This window comes from Emydura macquarii, unplaced genomic scaffold (assembly GCF_026122565.2).
Source record: "Emydura macquarii macquarii isolate MOO-44397 ecotype Brisbane River unplaced genomic scaffold, CSIRO-AGI_Emac_v2 contig_2866, whole genome shotgun sequence".
Taxonomy (NCBI): Eukaryota; Metazoa; Chordata; order Testudines; family Chelidae; genus Emydura; species Emydura macquarii.
Window position 1 is genome coordinate 27,088 of NW_027133003.1, and position 20,616 is coordinate 47,703.

Below are 20,616 nucleotides of genomic sequence, written 5' to 3' on the forward strand. Positions count from 1 at the left end.
TCACAAAATAATATGAGTTCACGGTTTGTTTCTCTTTCCCTTTTGGCTGTTCCACCATGTAAGTTGCTGGTGTTTTGTTTGCTTGCTTGGGGCTCCATTGCCCACAGCTGCTGGGCGGGGCGGATGGAATACAGCAAAATGTTTAAGCAGGTGCTTAAACTTTCAACCAGCAGCTAGCAGGTTAGATGTCTAATTCCCTTTGGCTCTCAATAGCAGTTAGGCACCTGCCTACATCTTTGGGTGTCTAAATACCTTTGAAAATCTAGCCCATTGTGCTTACCCAAATGCTCCAGCCTTCTCAACTCCTCGTCCTGTGGGTTTCACTCTTTCTGTTCCCCACTGCTCCAGCTGGATTTCTGAGCGGACCCCTGGAAAAGAGGAAGAAAAACCAGTTAGACCTCGGTTGCATTTGCTAATGGATTAGAAACTTCCAACGTTCCCAAAGGACGAGGAGTTGAGTGACACGGGGCAACAGAGCCTTCATGCTACATCCTTTCTGCCCAGAGTCAGCTCAGACCCTGCCACAGGGTTAGAAGCCACCACAAGGGTCATCTAGTCTAACCCCCCGGCAAGATGCAGGATCTGTTGTGTCTAACCCATCTGTTTTCTCCTTCTGATTGTGGGTTCTGAGTTAGTGTAATCACACAGGTGAAATTATTTTAAATTAGCCCCGTCCCTTCTCTATTGCCTCCCTTATGCCACTTCGGCCTTCCGATTTCTCATGAAAACTTTCTGCTCTGCATCTCCATGTCCTTATAAACATGTCCCACCCAGCCACAAGAGACTGTTGGACCCTAATCCCTCCCTGGTGTAAACTGGTCCAATGCCACGTAAACCAGATGAGCTACGGGTGTTTCCAGGAGCTGAGTTTATATGAGTTTGCCTCAGCTCATGTAAACACCCATGTTGTTTCCCTGCAAATCGACTTGGCTTTCAGAACCATCTCTGGTGATGCTGGACTTATTACTGATTCAGTCAGGAACCAAGTTTCACACAGCAGCAACAGAACATTCCTGCAAAATCCTTCCTGCTCAGGGTGAGATCACCTTCCCCCTACGACAAATAAATGTGCAGAAAAGTGTGAATTCGGAATGCTTGTAAGATTGGATGGATGGATGTTGGATGGATGGATGAATGGATAGAAAGTGTCTTCGTTTTTGTTTTACAAGATACTTAGTTTAGCTTGGATGCTGTATTAACATGGAAGAACACAAACACCAGGACACAGCACAAAGATAGGGACGAAGAGGAACAGGACTGTCTATGTGGCTCAGAATGACAGGAGTGTAAAGAACAAGAATGATTATTTGCAGGCTGGCGTCAGAGCAAAGTGACAGGTAGAATTTCTTTTCTCTCAATATCCCTTCATTGCTAAGAAGGTGCTGTCCAGCACTTCTCCTTGGCCGAGAATGTCAAAGACCCTGAAGAGTGTTAAGTGACCATGTTTTAGTTATTTAAAATGCACTTCGTCGTCCAAAGGCCATAGGCGGTTTCGAAAAGTTCACACACACACACAACCTGCTGAGCTGAACTCACTGTCTCAGGGGGGACACGTGTCCCAGGCAGAGATCCCCGTGTGTAGACAGAACTCACACCCCGTCATCATTTATATTCATGCTGGGAAACTTGCATGCAAATCCCTGCCGCAGAGGTTCCTGTTTAAATACAAACCCCACGTGGTAGGAGCCTGAGACTCTCCCCAGACACAGAACTGCCCGGTCCTGCCTGCTGGGGAAGGTCTGCACCTTCCTTCAATATGAACCTGCCCCTGCTTTTCTTGTTTGTGCTGGACGCCCTTTCAGGTAAGGGGAGAGGAGGTTTCTTTGCTGCAGTGACTTCAGAAGAGGAAATGTTCAGAGGAGCCTAAGGGAATGAGGTGCCTGGATCCCAATGGAATTCAGTGGCAGTTGGGTGCCTGACTCCCTTAGGCGCGGTCTCAGGCTGTTGATATTTCACGTGATCCCCACTCCCAGCGGAGAGGAGCCGGGATGACTGATTCATTTCTGGTTTTCCTTCCAGGTGTCCTCTCCCAAGTGCAGCTGCAGGAGAAGGGGCCGGGAGTGGTGAAACCCGGGGAGTCCCTCACACTCACTTGTACCATCTCCGGAGACTCGGTTTCTAGCACCAGCGTCACCTGGGACTGGATCCGGCAGCCTGCGGGGAAAGGGCTGGAATGGATAGCACGCATCTACGACAGACCTAGCACTTGGTACACTAACTATGCCAGCTCCCTGCAGAGCCGAACGACCATCACACAAGACTCCTCCAAGAACCAGTTCTCCCTGCAGCTCCGCTCGCTGACAGCTGCAGACACGGCCACCTATTACTGCGCAAGGAGACACAGTGACACAGAGCAACGCAGGGACTGGTACAAAAAGGGGAAGCGGTTTTTCAGCAGTGCAGGGAGATCCTTGGTACCGCGCCCAGTGGTAACAGCTGGGGCACTCCAGACGTGATTCTCCATTGCCTCTACCCAAGTGCAGCCATTTCCCAGCTGTGACGGAAGGGGCAGATATTCATGACTCTTGCAATCAGTCAGCGACTCTCTTCCCATTGAGTTCTTTGAGGGATGTGGGCATCTTAGTTAGAGGAAAATTCTCCTGTTAAAAAAAAAAAGGGAACTGAACTGTGTTCAGAGTACACAAGCACACAAACTAGCTGTGTTCCTTGCAGGTGATAAAGTACGTCTGCCGCCTCTTAAACCAAAAGTCACAAAGCCATGGTAAACGTGTGTGCTCAATATATCTAGGACCTCCTGCAAAATGTAAAGTCTCTATGTGCCTGTTGTTTTTCATTACACGTGTTATGCTACGAGATGTGACAAGATATAGAGTGAGAGGACAATAATCCACATTGACTGTAACAAAGTGAATCCTCATGTACCCAGGGTGTGCACTACAGCACAAAGAGCTGTTTTGTGTGTTTGTAGATTAACACAATCTAAGGATAAAAGTGGCATTCCTCTTTTTAAACTCTTGGCCCTGATGAGATCCTGTGACAAGGAGTTCCACAGGTAAATTGTGTAGAAAGGCCTTGCCTTGGATCCTTTTTCAATTATAAAAAAAACACAATTTCAGGCAAACATTCCCAATAAAGATACTTGCCTTTAGATATAATTGTTGAGATCACCTGCCAATTTTTCAAAGATAGGGAGGTGCCTAAAGATGATGGTCTAGAGAATATTTAGTCCTGCCATTTCCACATTAAGGTTCCTAACCCTCAGAGGAGTGAGGTTCTGGAACAGATTCCAAGGGGAGCAGTGGGGCAGAAAACCTAACAGCCTTCAAGACTGAGCCCAATAAATTAATGCAGGGAATGATATGATGAAATTGCCTAAAAGGGCATGGAGCTGATCTGCGATTGCAAGCAACAAGTAACTCCAACCGCTGGTGATGGGACACTAGATGGGGAGGGACTGGAGTTACTACAGAGACATCTTTCCCAGATGTCTGGTTTGGGGCAGGGTCTTGCCCACAAGCTCAGGGGTTAACACATCGCGAGATTTGGGGTCAGAAAGTATGTTCCCCTGGGGTCAGTTTGTCAGAGACCCTGGTTTTTTCTTTTCTTTTCTTTTGCCTTCCTCTGCAGCATGGGGCATGGGTCGCTTGCAGGTTTATACCAGGGTAAATGGTGGATTCTCTGTCTTTTGAAGTCTTTAAACCAGGATTTGAAGACTTCAGTAACTCAGCCAGAGCCTGGGGGTCTATTTCAGGAGTGGGTGGGGGAGGTTCTGTGGCCTGCAATATTCAGGAGGTCGGACTAGATAATCCCTTCTCACCTTTACATCTATGAATCTCTGTAGAGCTGGTCTATGGTGAATGCTCCTGACTAACCTGTTCAGTGATAATCACCACACATTTCAAACCTTGCTATTATTAATAGTAATAATGTTTCATCCGTAGAGCTCAAAGGTCTTTACAAGGAGAGGGAAGTCACATTCTCTCCCTTTTCACAGAGGGGGAAACTGAGGCAGGAGATAGGGAAGGGACGGGACTTGCCCAGTGTCACCCAACAGGACATGGGCAGAGCCAAAAAAGAAACCTAGGTCCTCTAACTCCCTATTCCAGAGCGCTATCCTCTCAGCCACACTCCCTTCGATACCTAATGGTACCATTAGAATCAGCAGAGGTGGCCTCTATTATTTTGCTGGTCAGCGTAAATGATTCTAAGAGGCCTGTCTGGCCATGGTGATAAAATTAATATTAACAAAATATTTGGATCCCTAACACTGAATTATCTTGTGTATAGGTCATCTCATAGATAGACAGATGAAAGATCGGGTTTAAGGAGTTACTTCCTGACCAAGGGACTGCCTCTTACTATGTGTCTGTGCAGCGCCTAGCACCGGGGCACTATCTACTTTCTGGGTTACTAGGTGACTACACAATAACCATCTGTACATGGCCCATTGGCACATGACAGCTCGACAGGCTCCTCATATGTGAGGACTACAGAAAGAGCTAATTTACCAGTGCTTTGCATTGCACGGCCCGGGATGCAAATGGTTCTTTTGTTTCCTCTTAAATAGAGACGGTTTCCGTTCTTGATTGCAGCCGTCCCTCCGACAGCCAAACCCGGTTCCTTCCCGCTGGGACTTGGCGCCTGTGTCCTGCTGATTTCCTAGAGGGAAGATGAAAATGCTGCTTCTCTCTCTCCTTCTCTTGGCTATTGCAGCATGTAAGTACCTCGGACGGAGGAGTCTCTCCTCTCTGCACAGCCCGCCGCTGGTGATCTCTGTGCCTGAGATTTCTCCTTGCTCTTTGCAGGTGTCCGCTCCCAGGTGAAACTGCTGCAGAGCGGGACAGGCCAGGTGAAGCCCTCGCAGACCCTGAGACTCACCTGCTCAGTGTCTGGATTCTCTCTCACTACTAGTGGGATTGGTGTGATCTGGATCCGACAGCCCCCGGGGAAAGGCCTGGAGTGGTTGTGTATTGTGTACTGGGATAATGACAGACGCTACGCGGAGTCCCTGAAAAACCGGTTGACCATCTCCATGGACACCTCTAAAAGCGAGGTGTATTTGGAAATGACAGGCATGGAAGCCGGAGACAGCGGCACCTATTACTGCGCCAGAAGAGACACAGTGACACAGAGCCAAGCAGGACTCGTACAAAAAGGGGAAGAGGAACCTGACCAGAGCAGTGAGGACAGATTAACTCAGACTGATGAGATTTCCCAGCTACCAGAACTGTCAAAGGAAAGGGCATGTGAAGAGGACTACGCGTTGTGTTTAGTCACAGGGGGCGGTATTGCTACACAAGTGAAGCAGCAGCAGATGCAATCAGGGCTGTGGGAACCGGAGGGAACCGACCAATGTTCTCCAAGAGGAGTTTTGGGAACCAGAGCGCTGAAATTACTGCTCTACAGTTTTCCAGCGCTCATCTCTCTCTTCTAACTTGTCCAATCTCATAAATCTTCACCATTAATCCCCCTGCAAATTTAACTGGAGGAATTTAAAGGATAAAAGAATTTACATGTGAAAAATTGTCCATGCTGTATATTCTCTGCAGATGTGTTAAGAGAAATACCACATGTTGCAAACGTTGCTGTTAGTAGTAGTAATATATAAATTTAGTGCTTTGCACCAGTAGGTCTTAAAGCACTTCACCAAAGGAGGTAAGTATTAACATCCCTCTTTATAGAGAAGGGGAAACTGAGGCTCAGAGAAAGGACTTGCCAGAGTTCACCCAGCAGGCCAGTGGCAGTAGCGGGAACAGAACTCAGCTCTCTAGACTCGCAGCCCAGGGCTCTAGTTTCTAGACTACAACCCCTCCAATGAGTAGCATCATCATCACAAGAAAACTCACAGAGCCTGGGGGCGGTTCCGGAGAACTGGAGAAGGGGGAACATAGCAGCGATCTTCCGAAGGGCAAACAAAGAGAACCTGGGGAACTATGGACCAGTCAGCCCAACATCAATACCTTGGAAGATACTGGAACCAATAATTCAATCGTCAGTTTGTCAGCACGGGGCCAACGGCCGGCTTCACCCTAGTGGGTCTCGCATTTCTCCCTCTTGTCATGGGGCAGGGCGTCACCAGTGACCCCATCTCCCCAGGGAGGGGGTAGGGACCTGGGCCCGCCCACTCTTCCAGCTACTAGCCCAGGGGCCCTGTGAGTAGCAGTTATGAGCTGCTGGCACCATGCTCGCAGTTGCTGTCTTTTCCCCCTGAGCTAATTTTCCCCCCCTTGGTCCTTCTGGCCTGTCAAGCCCTGCTTCCTTGCTGGCTGGACTGCGCTGGGCTTCCTTACCCAGGCCTCTGTGCCTGGGGGAGTATCTCAGTCCTGTCAGGGGCGGGTTTTCTCCTCCTGGACCCAGTACCTCTCTCAGGACTCCTCGACTCTTCCATGCAACACTGTGCTCCTTCCACGGCACGGCACGGCACGGCACGGCACGGCACCTCCTCCCCTGTCTGTCTGGAGCAGAGGGTTTTTATCAAGCCCCTGGCTGGTCCCTAATTGGCCTCAGCTGCTCCTAATTACCCCCTCATGACTTCTAGCTAGCCTGCAGGGAACAGAGCCCTGAGCATTCTGGGGCTTACACACCTCCCTTCGCCCACTCGCCTCAGTGCTTTTGAAAATCCCACCAGGTGCCCATGAGCTTTTTAAAAACTGGCTCTCAGGCTCTTTTGGAGACTTCGGGACAGGAGTGCACCTCGGTCAGGGTGTCAAAAGGGACCTACAGGAATTAGGCACCTGAATGTGGGAGAAAATCCTTGGGCGCTGGGCTGCTATCATCCCCCAGAATCCTTTGAAATTCTCCGGTCTTCTTCTTTTTGAAGATGCTCAGGCAGCGGTGTGACACGCCTGAGAGAGAAATAACGTTACATGGAATAAGTGCGGTGATGTGTCCGCTTTAGAGTTTTGAGAAATTGCACAGACACCACAGTACGAGAACCCAGAGAGCTGAGTCGCCAGAGACGCGAGATGGACAGTGCAGGCACCATGGCTCTGAGAGGAAGCAGAATCCAGTGTCAGGCGCTAGCCTGGGCCTCAGCAACCAACTTTCCATCCCATCCAGCACCCACAGCCTTGCTGTGTGATATTGGCCAGGAGGCTTATTCTTTCTCCATCGCAGTTTCCCGTATAGCACATGGGTTTCATGGCACGGCCCTACCTCTCAAGGGTATTGAGAGTACAAAGGCATTATAGATTGAGAGGGCTAGGAAACAACAAAATAGAGGCCTGAAAAGAGAAAGAGATAGAGTGAGAGAGAGAGACAGACAGTAGGTGGTGATGGTGACAGACAGACAGAGAGAGAGACAGACAGCAGGAAGGTCTCTTTGTATTTGTTTTACAAAACACTTAGTTTAGCTTGGATGCTGTATTAACACCAAAGAACACAAACGCCAGGACACTTCACAAAGACGGGGAGGAAGAGGAACAGGACTGTCTACGTGGCTCAGAACGACAGGAGTGTAAAGAACAAGAATGATTCTTTGCCGGCTGGCGTTACAGCAAAGTGCTGGTGATCAGTAACAATAACTCCAGGGGCACCACGGGTCGGAAAGGTAACTCAAGCTCGGAAATACCTTCTTGCAAGGAGATGCCCGAAATAACCATTCCCCGGTCAGATCTCATACAGAATATGAGCCTCTGTCATTTCTTCCACGGGCCCGTGGCAGTGAGGACATCGGGTACCACACTGAACGAAAGGGGAGGGGGGATATTCTCCGAAAATTGCTGTCTGCACAAGGCAGCAGATCTCACTGCACTAACTCAGATCAGCCAAAGCACATTCACATTAACCGAGGGACTCCCATTCCACTCAGCTGCTTTGAATAATGCCCATATGAACTAGAAAGGGATGTAAGACTGTACAGTACAATGAAGTGCTTTTGCTAACAGTGTGATAAATCTCCACTGAACGCGGGGGGATAGGATTTGAGAGATGGTGCAAGGGAATTAAACGCCCCAATCCTACTACATTTCAATGGCACTTGGGTTTCTAACTCCCTTGGGCTCTTTTGAAATACCAGCCAAACCACAACAGAACAGGTAGAATTTCTCTTCTCCCAATATCCTTCATTGCTAAGGAGGTGCTGTCCAGCACTTCTCCTTGGCCGAGAATGTCAAAGACCCTGAAGAGTGTTAAATGGCCATGTTCTAGTTATTTAAAATGTGGTTGGCTGTCCAAAGACCTAAAGTGGTTTTGAACAGTTCACACACACACAACCTGCTGAGCTGAACTCACTGTCTCAGGGGGACACGCGTCCCAGGCAGAGATCCCCGTGTGTAGACAGAACTCACATCCCGTCATCATTTATATTCACGCTGGGAAACCCGCATGCAAATCCCTGCCGCAGAGGTTCCTGTTTAAATACAACCCCGCATGGTAGGAGCCTGAGACTCTCCCCAGACACAGAACTGCCCGGTCCTGCCTGCTGGGGACGGTCTGCACCTTCCTTCAATATGAACCTGCCCCTGCTTTTCTTCTTCGTGCTGGACGCCCTTTCAGGTAAGGGGGGAGGAGGCTTCCTGGCTACAATGACTTCAGAAGAGGAAATATTCAAAGGAGCCTAAGGGAATGAGGTGCCGGGATCCCAATGGAATTCAGTGGCAGTTGGGTGCCTGACTCCCTTAGGCACGGTATCAGAGTGTTGAATTTTCACATGATCCCCACTCCCAGCGGATAGGAGCCGGGATGACTGATTCATTTCTGGTTTTCCTTCCCAGGTGTCCTCTCCCAAGTGCAGCTGCAGGAGAAGGGGCCGGGAGTGGTGAAACCCGGGGAGTCCCTCACACTCACTTGTACCATCTCCGGAGACTCGGTTTCTAGCACCAGCGTCACCTGGGACTGGATCCGGCAGCCTGCGGGGAAAGGGCTGGAATGGATAGGACGCATCTACTACAGACCTAGCAGTTGGTCCACTAACTACGCCAGCTCCCTGCAGAGCCGAACGACCATCACACAAGACTCCTCCAAGAACCAGTTCTCCCTGCAGCTCCGCTCGCTGACAGCTGCAGACACGGCCACCTATTACTGTGCAAGGAGACACAGTGACACAGAGCAAAGCAGGGACTGTACAAAAAGGGGAAGCGGTTTTTCAGCAGTGCAGGGAGATCCTTGGTACCGTGCACAGTGGGAACAGCTGGGGCACTCCAGACGTGATTCTCCATTGCCTCTACCCAAGTGCAGCCATTTCCCAGCTGCGATGGAAGGGGCAGATGTTCATGACTCTTGCAATCAGTCAGCGACTCTCTTCCCATTGAGTTCTTTGAGGGATGTGGGCATCTTAGTTAGGGGAAAATTCTCCTGTTAAAAAAAAAATAGGAACGGAACTGTGTTCAGAGTACACAAGCACACAAACTAGCTGTGTTCTTTCCAGGTGATAAAGTACATGTCTGCCTCCTCCAAAACCAAAAGTCACAAGGCCATGGTAAACGTGTGTGCTCAATATATCTAGGACCTCCTGCAAAATGTCAGCCCTATATGTGCCTCTGATTTTTCTTTACACGTGTTATGCTACGAGATATAACAAGTCATGGAGTGAGAGGACAATAATCCACATTGACTGTAACAAAGTGAATCCTCATTTACCCTGGGTGTGAACTACAGCACAAAGAGCTGTTTTGTGTGTTTGTAGAAGAACACAATCTAAGTACAAAGGTGGCATTTCTATTTTTAAAATCTTGGCCCTGATGTTGTCCTGTGACAAAGAGTTCCACAGGTAAATCGTGTGGAAAGGTTTTGCCTTTTATCCTTTTTCAATCATAAAAAAACATAATTTCAGGCAAACATTCCCAATAAAGATACTTGTTTGTATATATCATTGTCAAGATCACGTGCCTGATTTTCAAAGATAGGCAGGTGCTTAGAGACGATGGCCTAGAGAATATTTAGTCCTGACAGCTGCAGACACCCCCATGGATTTCTGCACCCGGGAGACACCGTGACACAGAGCCCAAGTGGGACTGGCACGAAAAGGGGAAGTGGATTCTGCACCGCGCTGGGAGACCGGTTCCACTCACTGGTCTGTGGCCACAATTAGCTGGGGTCTGAATCTACCCTGCCCTAGGCCTGCTGTGGTCTAAGCTAGAGAGGGATCGATTCACACCCCAGCTAGCTGCGGCCTAGTTGTCCATGTAGAGAAGCCAGCTGTTGGGTCCCCCCCTAGAATCCATATAGATAGAAAGGAAAAACACAGGGGAGGTTGGTGGAGTTGCAGGATGAAGATTGTACAGGGACATCTTCTTCTGTTGGGTGCCCCAACACCGGAAGCAGTAGGGACAGAAAACCTAACTGCCTTCAAGACTGAGCCCAATAAATGTATGCAGGGGATGGGATGATGAAATTGCCTAAAAGGGCATGGAGCTGATGTGCGATTGCAAGCAACAGGTAACTCCAACCGCTGGTGATGGGACACTAGATGGGGAGGGACTGGAGTTACTACAGAGAAATCTTTCCCAGATGTCTGGTTGGAGGGTGCGGGGTCTTGCCCACATGCTCAGGGTCTAAATGAGCACAAGATTTGGGGTCAGAAAGGAATTTCCCCAAGGACAGATTGGCAGAGACCCTAGGTTTTGGTTTGGTTTTATTTTGCTTTCCTCTGCAGCATGGGGCATGGGTCGCTTGCAGGTTTATACCAGGGTAAATGATGCATTCTCTGGATTTTGAAGTCTTTAAACCAGGATTTGAAGACTTCAGTAACTCAGCCAGAGCCTGGGGATCTATTTCAGGAGTGGGTGGGTGAGGTTCTGTGGCCTGCAATATTCAGGAGGTTGGACTAGATGATCCAGATGGTTCCCTCTAAAACTTATATCTATGTAGTCTATATAGAGCTGGTTCATGGCAAAAATGCCCCTGACTGATCTGTTCAGTGATAATCACCACACATTTCAAACTTTGCTATTATTAATACTAATAACTTTTCATCAGTAGATCTCAAAGGTCTTTAAAAGGAGAGGGAAGTCATATTCTCTCTCTTTTTACAGAGGGGGAAACTGAGGCAAGAGATAGGGAAGAGACGGGACTTGCCCAGTATCACCCAACAGGACATGGGGAGAGCCAGAAAGGAAACCCAGGTCTTCTAACTCCTAGGTCAGAGCGCTATCCTCTCAGCTACACTCCCTTCGATACCTAATGGCACCATGAGCATCATCAGAGGTGGCCTCTATTATTTTGCAGGACAGAGTAGATGATTCTAAGAGGCCTGTCTAGCGATAATGATAAAATTAATATTAACAAAATATTTGGGTCCCTAACATTGAAACATCCTTGTGTATAGGTCATCTCATAGATTGGATGGATGAATAGTAGCTAGTTAGCTTAAGGAGGTACTTCCCGACCAAACTGCCTCTTACTATGTGTCTGTGCAGCGCCTAGCACCAGGGGGCTATCTACTTTGCTCTGGGTTACCAGATGATTCCACAATAACCATCTGTACCTGGCCCATTGGCACATGACGGCTCCACAGGCTCCTCATATGTGAGGACTACAGAAAGAGCTAATTTACCAGCGCTTTGCATGGCCCGGCCCGGGATGCAAATGGTTCTTTTGTTTCCTCTTAAATACAGACGGTTTCCGTTCTTTATTGCAGCCGTCCCTCCGACAGCCAAACCCGGTTCCTTCCCGCTGGGACTTGGCACACTGTGTCCTGCTGATTTCCTAGAGGGAAGATGAAAATGCTGCTTCTCTCTCTCCTTCTCTTGGCTATTGCAGCATGTAAGTACCTCGGACGGAGGAGTCTCTCCTCTCTGCACAGCCCGCCGCTGGTGATCTCTGTGCCTGAGATTTCTCCTTGCTCTTTGCAGGTGTCCGCTCCCAGGTGAAACTGCTGCAGGCGGGACAGGCCAGGTGAAGCCCTCACAGACCCTGAGACTCACCTGCTCCGTGTCTGGATTCTCTCTCACTACTATGGGATTGGTGTGAGCTGGATCCGACAACCCCCGGGGAAAGGCCTGGAGTGGTTGTGCGGTATGGACTGGGATAATGACAAATACTATCAGGAGTCCCTGAAAAACCGGTTGACCATCTCCAGGGACACCTCTAAAAGCGGGTGTATTTGGAAATGAGAGACATGGAAGCTGGAGACAGCGGCACCTATTACTGCGCCAGAAGAGACACAGTGACACAGAGCAAAGTGGGACTCGTACAAAAAGGGGAAGAGGAACCTGACCAGAGCAGTGAGCACAGATTAACTCAGACTGATGAGATTTCCCAGCTAACAGCACTGTCAAAGGAAAGGAAATGTGAAGAGGACTACGCGTTGTGTTTAGTCACAGGGGGGCGGTATTGCTACACAAGTGAAGCAGCAGCAGATGCAATCAGGGCTGTTAGAACCGGAGGGAACCGACCAAGCTTCTCCAAGCGGAGTTTTGGGAACCAGAGCGCTGAAATTACTGCTCTCAGTTTTCCAGTGCTCATCTCTCTCTTCTAATTTGTCCAGTCTCATAAATCTTCACCATTAATCCCCCTGCAAATTTAACTGGAGGAAGTTAAAGGAGAAGAGAATTTACATGTGAAAAACTGTCCATGCTGTATATTCTCGCAGATGTGTTAAGAGACTACCACACGTTGCCAACGTTGCTGTTGTAGTAGTAATATATAAATTTAGTGCTTTGCACCAGTAGGTCTCAAAGCACTTTACCAAAAGAACCATTAACATCCCTCTGCAGCTCCGAAGGCTCAGGAAACTGAGGCCAGTGGCAGCGGGAACAGAACTCAGCTCTCTAGACTGCAGCAAGGAGACACAGTGACACAGAGCAACGCAGAGACTGGTACAAAAAGGGGAAGCGGTTTTTCAGCAGTGCAGGGAGATCCTTGGTACCGCGCCCAGTGGTAATAGCTGGGGCACTCCAGACGTGATTCTCCATTGCCTCTACCCAAGTGCAGCCATTTCCCAGCTGCGATGGAAGGGGCAGATGTTAATGACTCTTGCAATCAGCCAGCGACTCTCTTCCCGTTGAGTTCTTTGAGGGATGTGGGCGTCTTAGTTAGGGGAAAATTCTCCTGTTAAAAAAAATAATAACGAACCGAACTGTGTTCAGAGTACACAAGCACACAAACTAGCTGTGTTCCTTCCAGGTGATAAAGTGTATGTCTGCCTCCTCCAAAACCAAAAGTCACAAGGCCACGGTAAACATGTGTGCTCAATATATCTAGGACCTCCTGTAAAATGTCAGCCCTGTATGTGTCTCTGGTTTTTCTTTACACGTGTTACGCTATGAAATATAACAAGTAATGGAGTGAGAGGACAATAATCCACGTTGACTGTAACAAAGTGAATCCTCATTTCCCCAGAGTGTGCACTACAGCACAAATAGCTGTTTTGTGTGTTTGTAGATGAACACAATCTAAGGATAAAAGTGGCATTTCTATTTTTAAAATCTTGGCCTTCGTGATGTCCTGCGACAAGGAGTTCCACAGGTAAATTGTGTGGAAAGGGGTTGCCTTGAATCCTTGTGGGTGCCTCAACACTGTACGCTGGTATGTGGAGACTGTTCCTAGCCTCACTGGTGGGAACATTTCCAGACAGGCTAACCGCTGCCAGTGCACCCCACTTATTAACACCAGCCTCTGTAAAGTGCCCAGTTCAGCTGTGACCGCTCCCTTCACAGCAAGACTACATTCCCCAAGGGAATGCTTCCACCAAAGGAGAAGGAAAAATCAGCAGGAGGAACATGGTGGTTTCGCGGGAAGAGAGGCAGGAGAAGTAAACCCAGGTCTCTTGGACTGCGCAGAGGGATTTTCCCACTGATTCCCAGGGAAACGCTCCTCATGATCAGAGGGGTTTTAGCTCTGTTTCCTTCAGCTCTAGTGCAGAGGGGCAGACAGGGGGCGGGGAGTCATCTTTGGAAGAGCGTGCAGCAATGGGGGGTTGTTTACACCTCAGTTTCAGAAGGGGTGAGGGACACAGCAGTCCCGGGTGACTCCAAATCCTGCACAAACACCCTGAGACACTATCCCGAATTCCCACTCGAAGGCTTCAAGTCCTCAGAGGAGTGAGGTTGTGGAACAGCCGTCCAAGGAGAGCAGTGGGGGCAAAAACCTAACTGGCTTCACGACTGGTTTGATAAGTTAATGGAGGGGATGGGATGATGAAATTTCCTCCAGGGGCATGGAGCTGATCTGCGATTGATAGCCACAAATAACTCCAACCGCTGGTGATGGGACACTAAATGGGGAGGGACTGGAGTTACTACAGAGAAATCTTTCCCAGACTTCTGGTTTAGGGGTGCAGGGTCTTGCCTACATGCTCAGGGTGTAACGCATCGCAAGATTTGGGGTCAGAAAGGAATTTCCCCCGGGGTCAGATTGGCAGATACTCGGGTTTTGTTTTCTTTTGCCTTCCTCTGCAGCATGGGGCCTGGGTCAGCTGCAGGTTTAAACTAGGATAAATTGTGCATTCTCTGTATTTTGAAGTCTTCAAACCTTGAATTGAAAACTTCAGTAACTCTGTCAAAGCTTAGGGGTCTATTTCTGGAGTGGGTGCGTGTGGCCTGCAGTATTCAGGAAGTCGGACTAGATGATCCAGATGATCCCTTCTCATCTTTACATCTATGAGTCTATGTAGAGCTGGTCCGTGGCGAATACTCCTGACAGACCTGATAAGTGATAATCACCACACATTTCAAAATTCGCTATTATTAATAATAGTAAGGTTTCATCCTTAGATCTCAAAGGTCTTTACAAGGGGAGGGAAGTCATACTCTCTCTCTTATTACAGATGGGGAAACTGAGGCAGGAGCTAGGGGAGGTTTAGCTGAGGTTAGCCTGCTCTGAGCAGGGGTTGGACTAGATGACCTCAGGAGGTCCTTTCCAACTCTAGGATTCTATAAAGGAGAGGACTAGTCTAGTATCATGCAGCAGGCCATGTGCAGAGCCAAAAAAGAAACCCAGGTCTTCTAAATCCCTAGGTCAGAGCGCAGCCACACTCCCTTCGATACCTAATGGCACCATTAGCATCATCAGAGGTTTCCTCTATTATTTTGCAGGTCAGAGTAGATGATTCTAAGAGGCCTGTCTGGCCGTAGTGATAATATTAATATTAACAAAATGATTGGGTACCTAACATTGAATTATCTTGTGTATAGGTCATCTCATGGATAGATCTGGTTTAAGGAGTTACTTCCTGACCAAGGGATTGCCTCTAACTATGTGTCTGTGCAGCGCCTAGCACCAGGGCACTATCTACTTGCTCTGGGTTACCAGATGATTCCACAATAACCATCTGTACATGGCCCATTGGCACATGACGGCTCGACAGGCTCCTCATATGTGAGGACTACAGAGAGAGCTAATTTACCAGTGCTTTGCATGGCACGGCCCGGGATGCAAATGGTTCTTTTGTTTCCTCTTAAATACAGACGGTTTCCGTTCTTTATTGCAGCCATCCCTCCGACAGCCAAACCCAGTTCCTTCCCGCTGGGAATTGGCGCCTGTGTCCTGCTGATTTCCTAGAGGGAAGATGAAAACGCTGCTTCTCTCTCTCCTTCTCTTGGCTATTGCAGCATGTAAGTACCTCGGACGGAGGAGTCTCTCCTCTCTGCACAGCCCGCCGCTGGTGATCTCTGTGCCTGAGATTTCTCCTTGCTCTTTGCAGGTGTCCGCTCCCAGGTGAAACTGCTGCAGAGCGGGACAGGCCAGGTGAAGCCCTCACAGACCCTGAGACTCACCTGCTCCGTGTCTGGATTCTCTCTCACTACTTACGGGTATTGGGTGAGCTGGATCCGACAGCCCCCGGGGAAAGGCCTGGAGTGGTTGTGCCTTGTGTACTGGAATGATGACAAAAGCTACGCGGAGTCCCTGAAAAACCGGTTGACCATCTCCATGGACACCTCTAAAAGCGAGGTGTATTTGGAAATGAGAGGCATGGAAGCTGGAGACAGCGGCAACTATTACTGCGCCGGAGGAGTCACAGTGACACAGAGCCAAGCGGGACTGGTACAAAAAGGGGAAGAGGAACCTGACCAGAGCAGTGAGCACAGATTAACTCAGACTGATGAGATTTCCCAGCTAACAGCACTGTCAACGGAAAGGAAATGCAAAGAGGACTACACGTTAACAACAAAGGAGATCCTGAGTATCCCAGCGGTGATGTAGGATAGGTGGGAATCCTCTGTCCACCCCCCTGCTGCAGTCCCTTTACTTTTAAGGGAATTTAAACTTGGCAGTGCCTCCACCTGGTTGGCCCCTGGACACGCTCAATAGCGGGCCTTGGGAGCTTCCAGGACTAAACCTAGTCTGATAATAATAATAATAATCTGAGACAGGTCTAACAACAATTGCACTTATGCAAACTAAACATCCAATATACTTAAATTAGAGTTAACACAACTTTACTTAACACATTAAAGAAATATGGCACCACAGACTGAAATTAAACATCACTATTACCACAGGGCAGCTGAATACATCAATTAATAAAAATAGCATGAAAACAAATGAAACTTGTCTAAACTGGCATTTATACTGCCACTGGTTACCCCACCTGCAGAGTGTGAACTCCCCAAGAGTTCAGAGCCCTGACCCCTGGCTGGCGTGGGCACGCTTGCAGATCTGAAGTAGCAGACAGACAGCACTCTGTGGGGTCAGTGTACCAGGTCAGCCCAGGGATCAAGCTGGAGATTTGGAGCTGGCCCAACCCAATGTCTGCAGTCCTGGCCCTGCCTGAAGGGACTCTCTCTCTGCCTCTTCTCAGGCCCAGTGAAAGTCTCTCTGCAGTGCCCCTTCCTTTACACGCCCTGCCCCAAACAATGGGGTGGGGGAGCACTCACACCACCTTCACTGCAGGCCCACCGCAGGCAGCTCCAGGCTCAGTCCCTGCCCTGGCTTGGGCAATGCCACCAACCTCCGAAGCTCCCTGCTCCATCAAACTCCAGCAGACGCTCAGCAGCAGCTTTGGGACTCCGGCAGCAGGCAGTAGCCGGCAGCAGGCAGCCAGCAGCTTCCAGCCTGGGCTGCACTCCACCCCAGCACCAAAATGGAGTCCCCCATGTGCTATTCCCAGTCTCTCTGGAAGAGGAAGAGTCTGTCTCCTTTTTCCCCAAGGCACCATGGGAGTTGTAGTCTCCCAGGACTTCCCAACTGTAAACTCCCAATCAAGTTCCAAGGCCCCTGAAGTACAGGGGGCCTACATGTAGATAAACACAAACTACACGTTGTGTTTAGTCACAGGGGGGCGGTATTGCTACACAACTGAAGCAGCAGCAGATGCAATCAGGGCTATTTGAAGCTGAGAGAGAACCGACCAATGTTCTCCAAGCAGAGGTTTGGGAACCAGACCCCTGAAATTACTGCTCTAAAGTTTTCGGCAGCTCGTTGCTATTTTGTAATTTCTCCCCTCTCAAAAGTCTTCGCCATTAACCCCTGCAAATTTATGTAGAGGAAGTTAAAAAAGAAAACAATTTACATGTGAAAAATTATCCATGCTGTATATTTTCTGCAGATGTATTAAGAGAGAGACACCACACGTTGAAAACGTAGCTGTTAGTAGTAGTAATATATAAATTTAGTGCTTTGCACCAGTAGGTCTCAAAGCACTTCACCAAAGGAGGTAAGTATTAACAACCCTCTTTATACAGAAGGGGAAACTGAGTCTCAGAGAAATGACTTACCAGAGTTCACCCAGCAGGCCAGTGGCAGAAGCAGGAACAGAACTCAGCTCTCTAGACTCACAGCCCAGGGCTCTAGTTTCTAGACTACAATCCCTCCAATGAATAGCATCATCATCATGAGAAAACTGACGGAACCTGGGGGCGATTCCAGAAAACTGGAGAAGGGGTAACATAGCAGCTATCGGCCAAAGGTCAAACAAAGAGAACCTGGGGAAATATGGACCAGTCAGCCCAATGTCAATACCTTGGAAGATACTGGAACCAATAATGCAACCATCAGTTTGTCAGCACATAGAGGATCAGAAGGTTACAAGGAGCAAACAGCATGGATTTCTGAAGAACAGACCATGCCAAACCAACCTAATTTCCTTCTTTGACAATGTTCCTGGCCTTGCAGAATGGGTGGAAGCAGAAGATATGATATGTCTTGAATTTAGTATTTCTGTGCCCGGGAGTCACAGGGACACAGAGACAAGGCGGGACCGGCACAAAAAGGGGAAGCGGATTCTGCACCGCACTGGGAGACCGGTTCCACTCTCTGGTCTGCACCCACAATTAGCTGGTGTCTGAATCTACCCCGCACTAGGCCTGCTGTGGTCTAACCTAGAGCGGGATCGATTCACACTCCAGCTAGCTGGGGCCTAGTTGTCCATGTAGACAAACCAGCTGTTGGGTTCCCCCCTCCCCCCCAGCACCCATATACATCGAAAGGAAAAACACAGGGGAGGTTGGTGGAGTTGCATGGCGAGGATTGTACAGGGACATCTTCTTCTGTTGGGTGCCCCAACACCGTATGGGGGCTTTAGAGAAAGTTCCTATCCCCGCTGGTGGGAACATTTCCAGACGGGCTACCCACTGCCAGTCCTCCCTACTTATTAAAACCAGCCTCTGTAAAGTCCCCAGTTCAGCTGTGAGTGCTCCCTTGACAGCAAGACAACATTCCCCAGGAAAGCTTCCACAGAAGGAGAAGCAAGAATCGGCAGGAGGACAATGGTGGTTTTGTGGGAAGGGAGGCAGGAGAAGCAAACCCAGGTCTCTTGACTGGACAGCGGGATTTTCCCACTGATTCCGAGGGAAACGCTCCTCATGATCAGAGTTAATCGGAGTTAACTGGGACCAAACACACAGCTCTTATTTCCCAAGATCCTTTGGGTGCGATCTCTTTCTCCTCCCCATGTCTTCGGAATAGGCAGAAGCTGGGGGAAAGATATACATGTAGCGCCTGGCTCCGATCCGGGTGATACAACTGCACAGTGACATTATAGAGCAATGAACTGACCGCGGGCAGGAATTTACAGAAAATCTGAACGTGGTTTGGACATCTATTTCCCTCAAGCCCTTTTGAAAATCTCAGCTGAGTTCTGGTATACTTTATTAATGAACTGAGTTAAATTGTAAAATTATAGTTCTTGCTCTACATTTACGTCAGCCTTATGAAGAAGAATGACCTGAGAGAAAGTAAGAAAATCCGATGAGTTTCTATGTGAAAGGTAAAATTTCCACATGTGCCCATATTTCATGTTGGCTGAGCTCATCCATTATTACAGAGAAATACACGTCAGAGACAGTAAATCCACTCATATTTCTTGTCCTGCATTGCGGAAAGGGTTGTGAAGAAAGGAGAAGGGGTAGGACTTAGATGAAGCCTCCAGCTTTCGCTGGTCCCTCTGCCTCCGAATGAATTTCACCCTGGCAGGTGCTAGTTCTCAGCTCCTTTTCATGTCTGACACAGGGGGCGGAGAAATCTTCATGCAAATTCACCTCTCTGGCTTTCTTGCCTTAAATAGCAATCCCTCTGTTATTAACTACCGGAGCGGAATTAATTGCCAGTGAAGACGACTTCTGTCCTACGTCCTGGGGGAAAGATGAAACAGCTGTTTCTAATTTTGCTTCCTCTTCTTTCCCTGACAACTTGTGAGTATCCAGTGGGTGTGAGAGGCTGCAGGGAAACTGAGTAATTTATTATGAGGAGGATTATTTCTTCAGGGGTGCTGGAAAGGAATTAACTCCTTACAGAGTGGCCTTTTCGTGAATATACTCTGTATCGCCTTTGTAGGTGTCCTCTCTGAAGTGACGATGGTTCAGACTGGGCCTGGAGTCATGAAGCCCTCACAATCTCTCAAGCTGACTTGCACCGTCTCTGGTTTCTCCATTGCGGGTAAAGATTACGCTTGCCATTGGATCCGACAGGCTCCTGGCAAAGGCCTGGAATGGGTGGGCTACATCAATGTGTATTACTCCGCCACCGGCTCCATCCCCTCCCTTCAGAGCCGCATCTCCATTACCACCGACAACGCCAAAAATGAACTGTACCTGGAGCTTCGCGCCCTGACAGCCGCAGACACCGCCGTGTATTACTGTGCCAGACAGTGACACAGCAACAGAGAGCAAAGCGGGGACTGTACAAAAAAAGGGAAGCAGCTTCTCAATGGCGCAGTTGATATTCACATGCGTAGCCAAGCCGCCCTCCAAAAAAACCCACCACTTTATACATTAAAAACATAATTGGAAGAAAGAAAATGTAAGCAATCTCGACCACTCAGCACTTCCTTGCAAAGATCATTTCCCTCGCCCATCACTTTGACCATGTCACCCTGCTCTTTGCTTCCCTGCATTAGATCCCTCTTGTCTATGGCATCTTCAGGAAAAGCATCTTTCTAAAGCTTCTCCCAGCAGTGGCGACATCTGAGTAGCAATAAACGCCACTGAGGGACAGTCTGGGAAATTAAATGAATGTTTTGGGTTTAAAATAAGAATAAAATAAAATAAATAACATATAAAATAAAAAAGAATAAAATAAAAACCAATAATAAAATGAATGTTTTGGATGAATCATAGAGTCATAGAAGATTAGGGATGGGAGGGACCTCAGAAGGTCATGGAATCATAGAGTTGGAAGGGACCGCAGGAGATATCTACTCCAACCCCCTGCTCAAAGCAGGGCCAACTCCAACTAATTCATCCCTGACTGTCACTGCATATTCATCACAGTTTAAAGGCAGATTCCCAGGAGCAGACAGAGTACGCGTGTAGACGGGTTGGATAACGAGAACCTTGA

General features: G+C 48.6%; 1 pseudogene and 1 gene segment (V, D, J or C); both read left to right on the top strand.

Moving 5' to 3' along the window:
• The first annotated feature begins 1,708 nt into the window (after positions 1–1,708).
• On the top strand, positions 1,709–2,456 carry LOC137166528 (immunoglobulin heavy variable 6-1-like). The segment is given in 2 exon segments: positions 1,709–1,802; positions 2,020–2,456. Coding segments are annotated over 2 exon segments (483 nt in total).
• Positions 2,457–4,561: 2,105 nt separating this feature from the next.
• LOC137166529 (uncharacterized) lies at positions 4,562–19,931 on the top strand (annotated as a pseudogene).
• Positions 19,932–20,616: the final 685 nt, after the last annotated feature.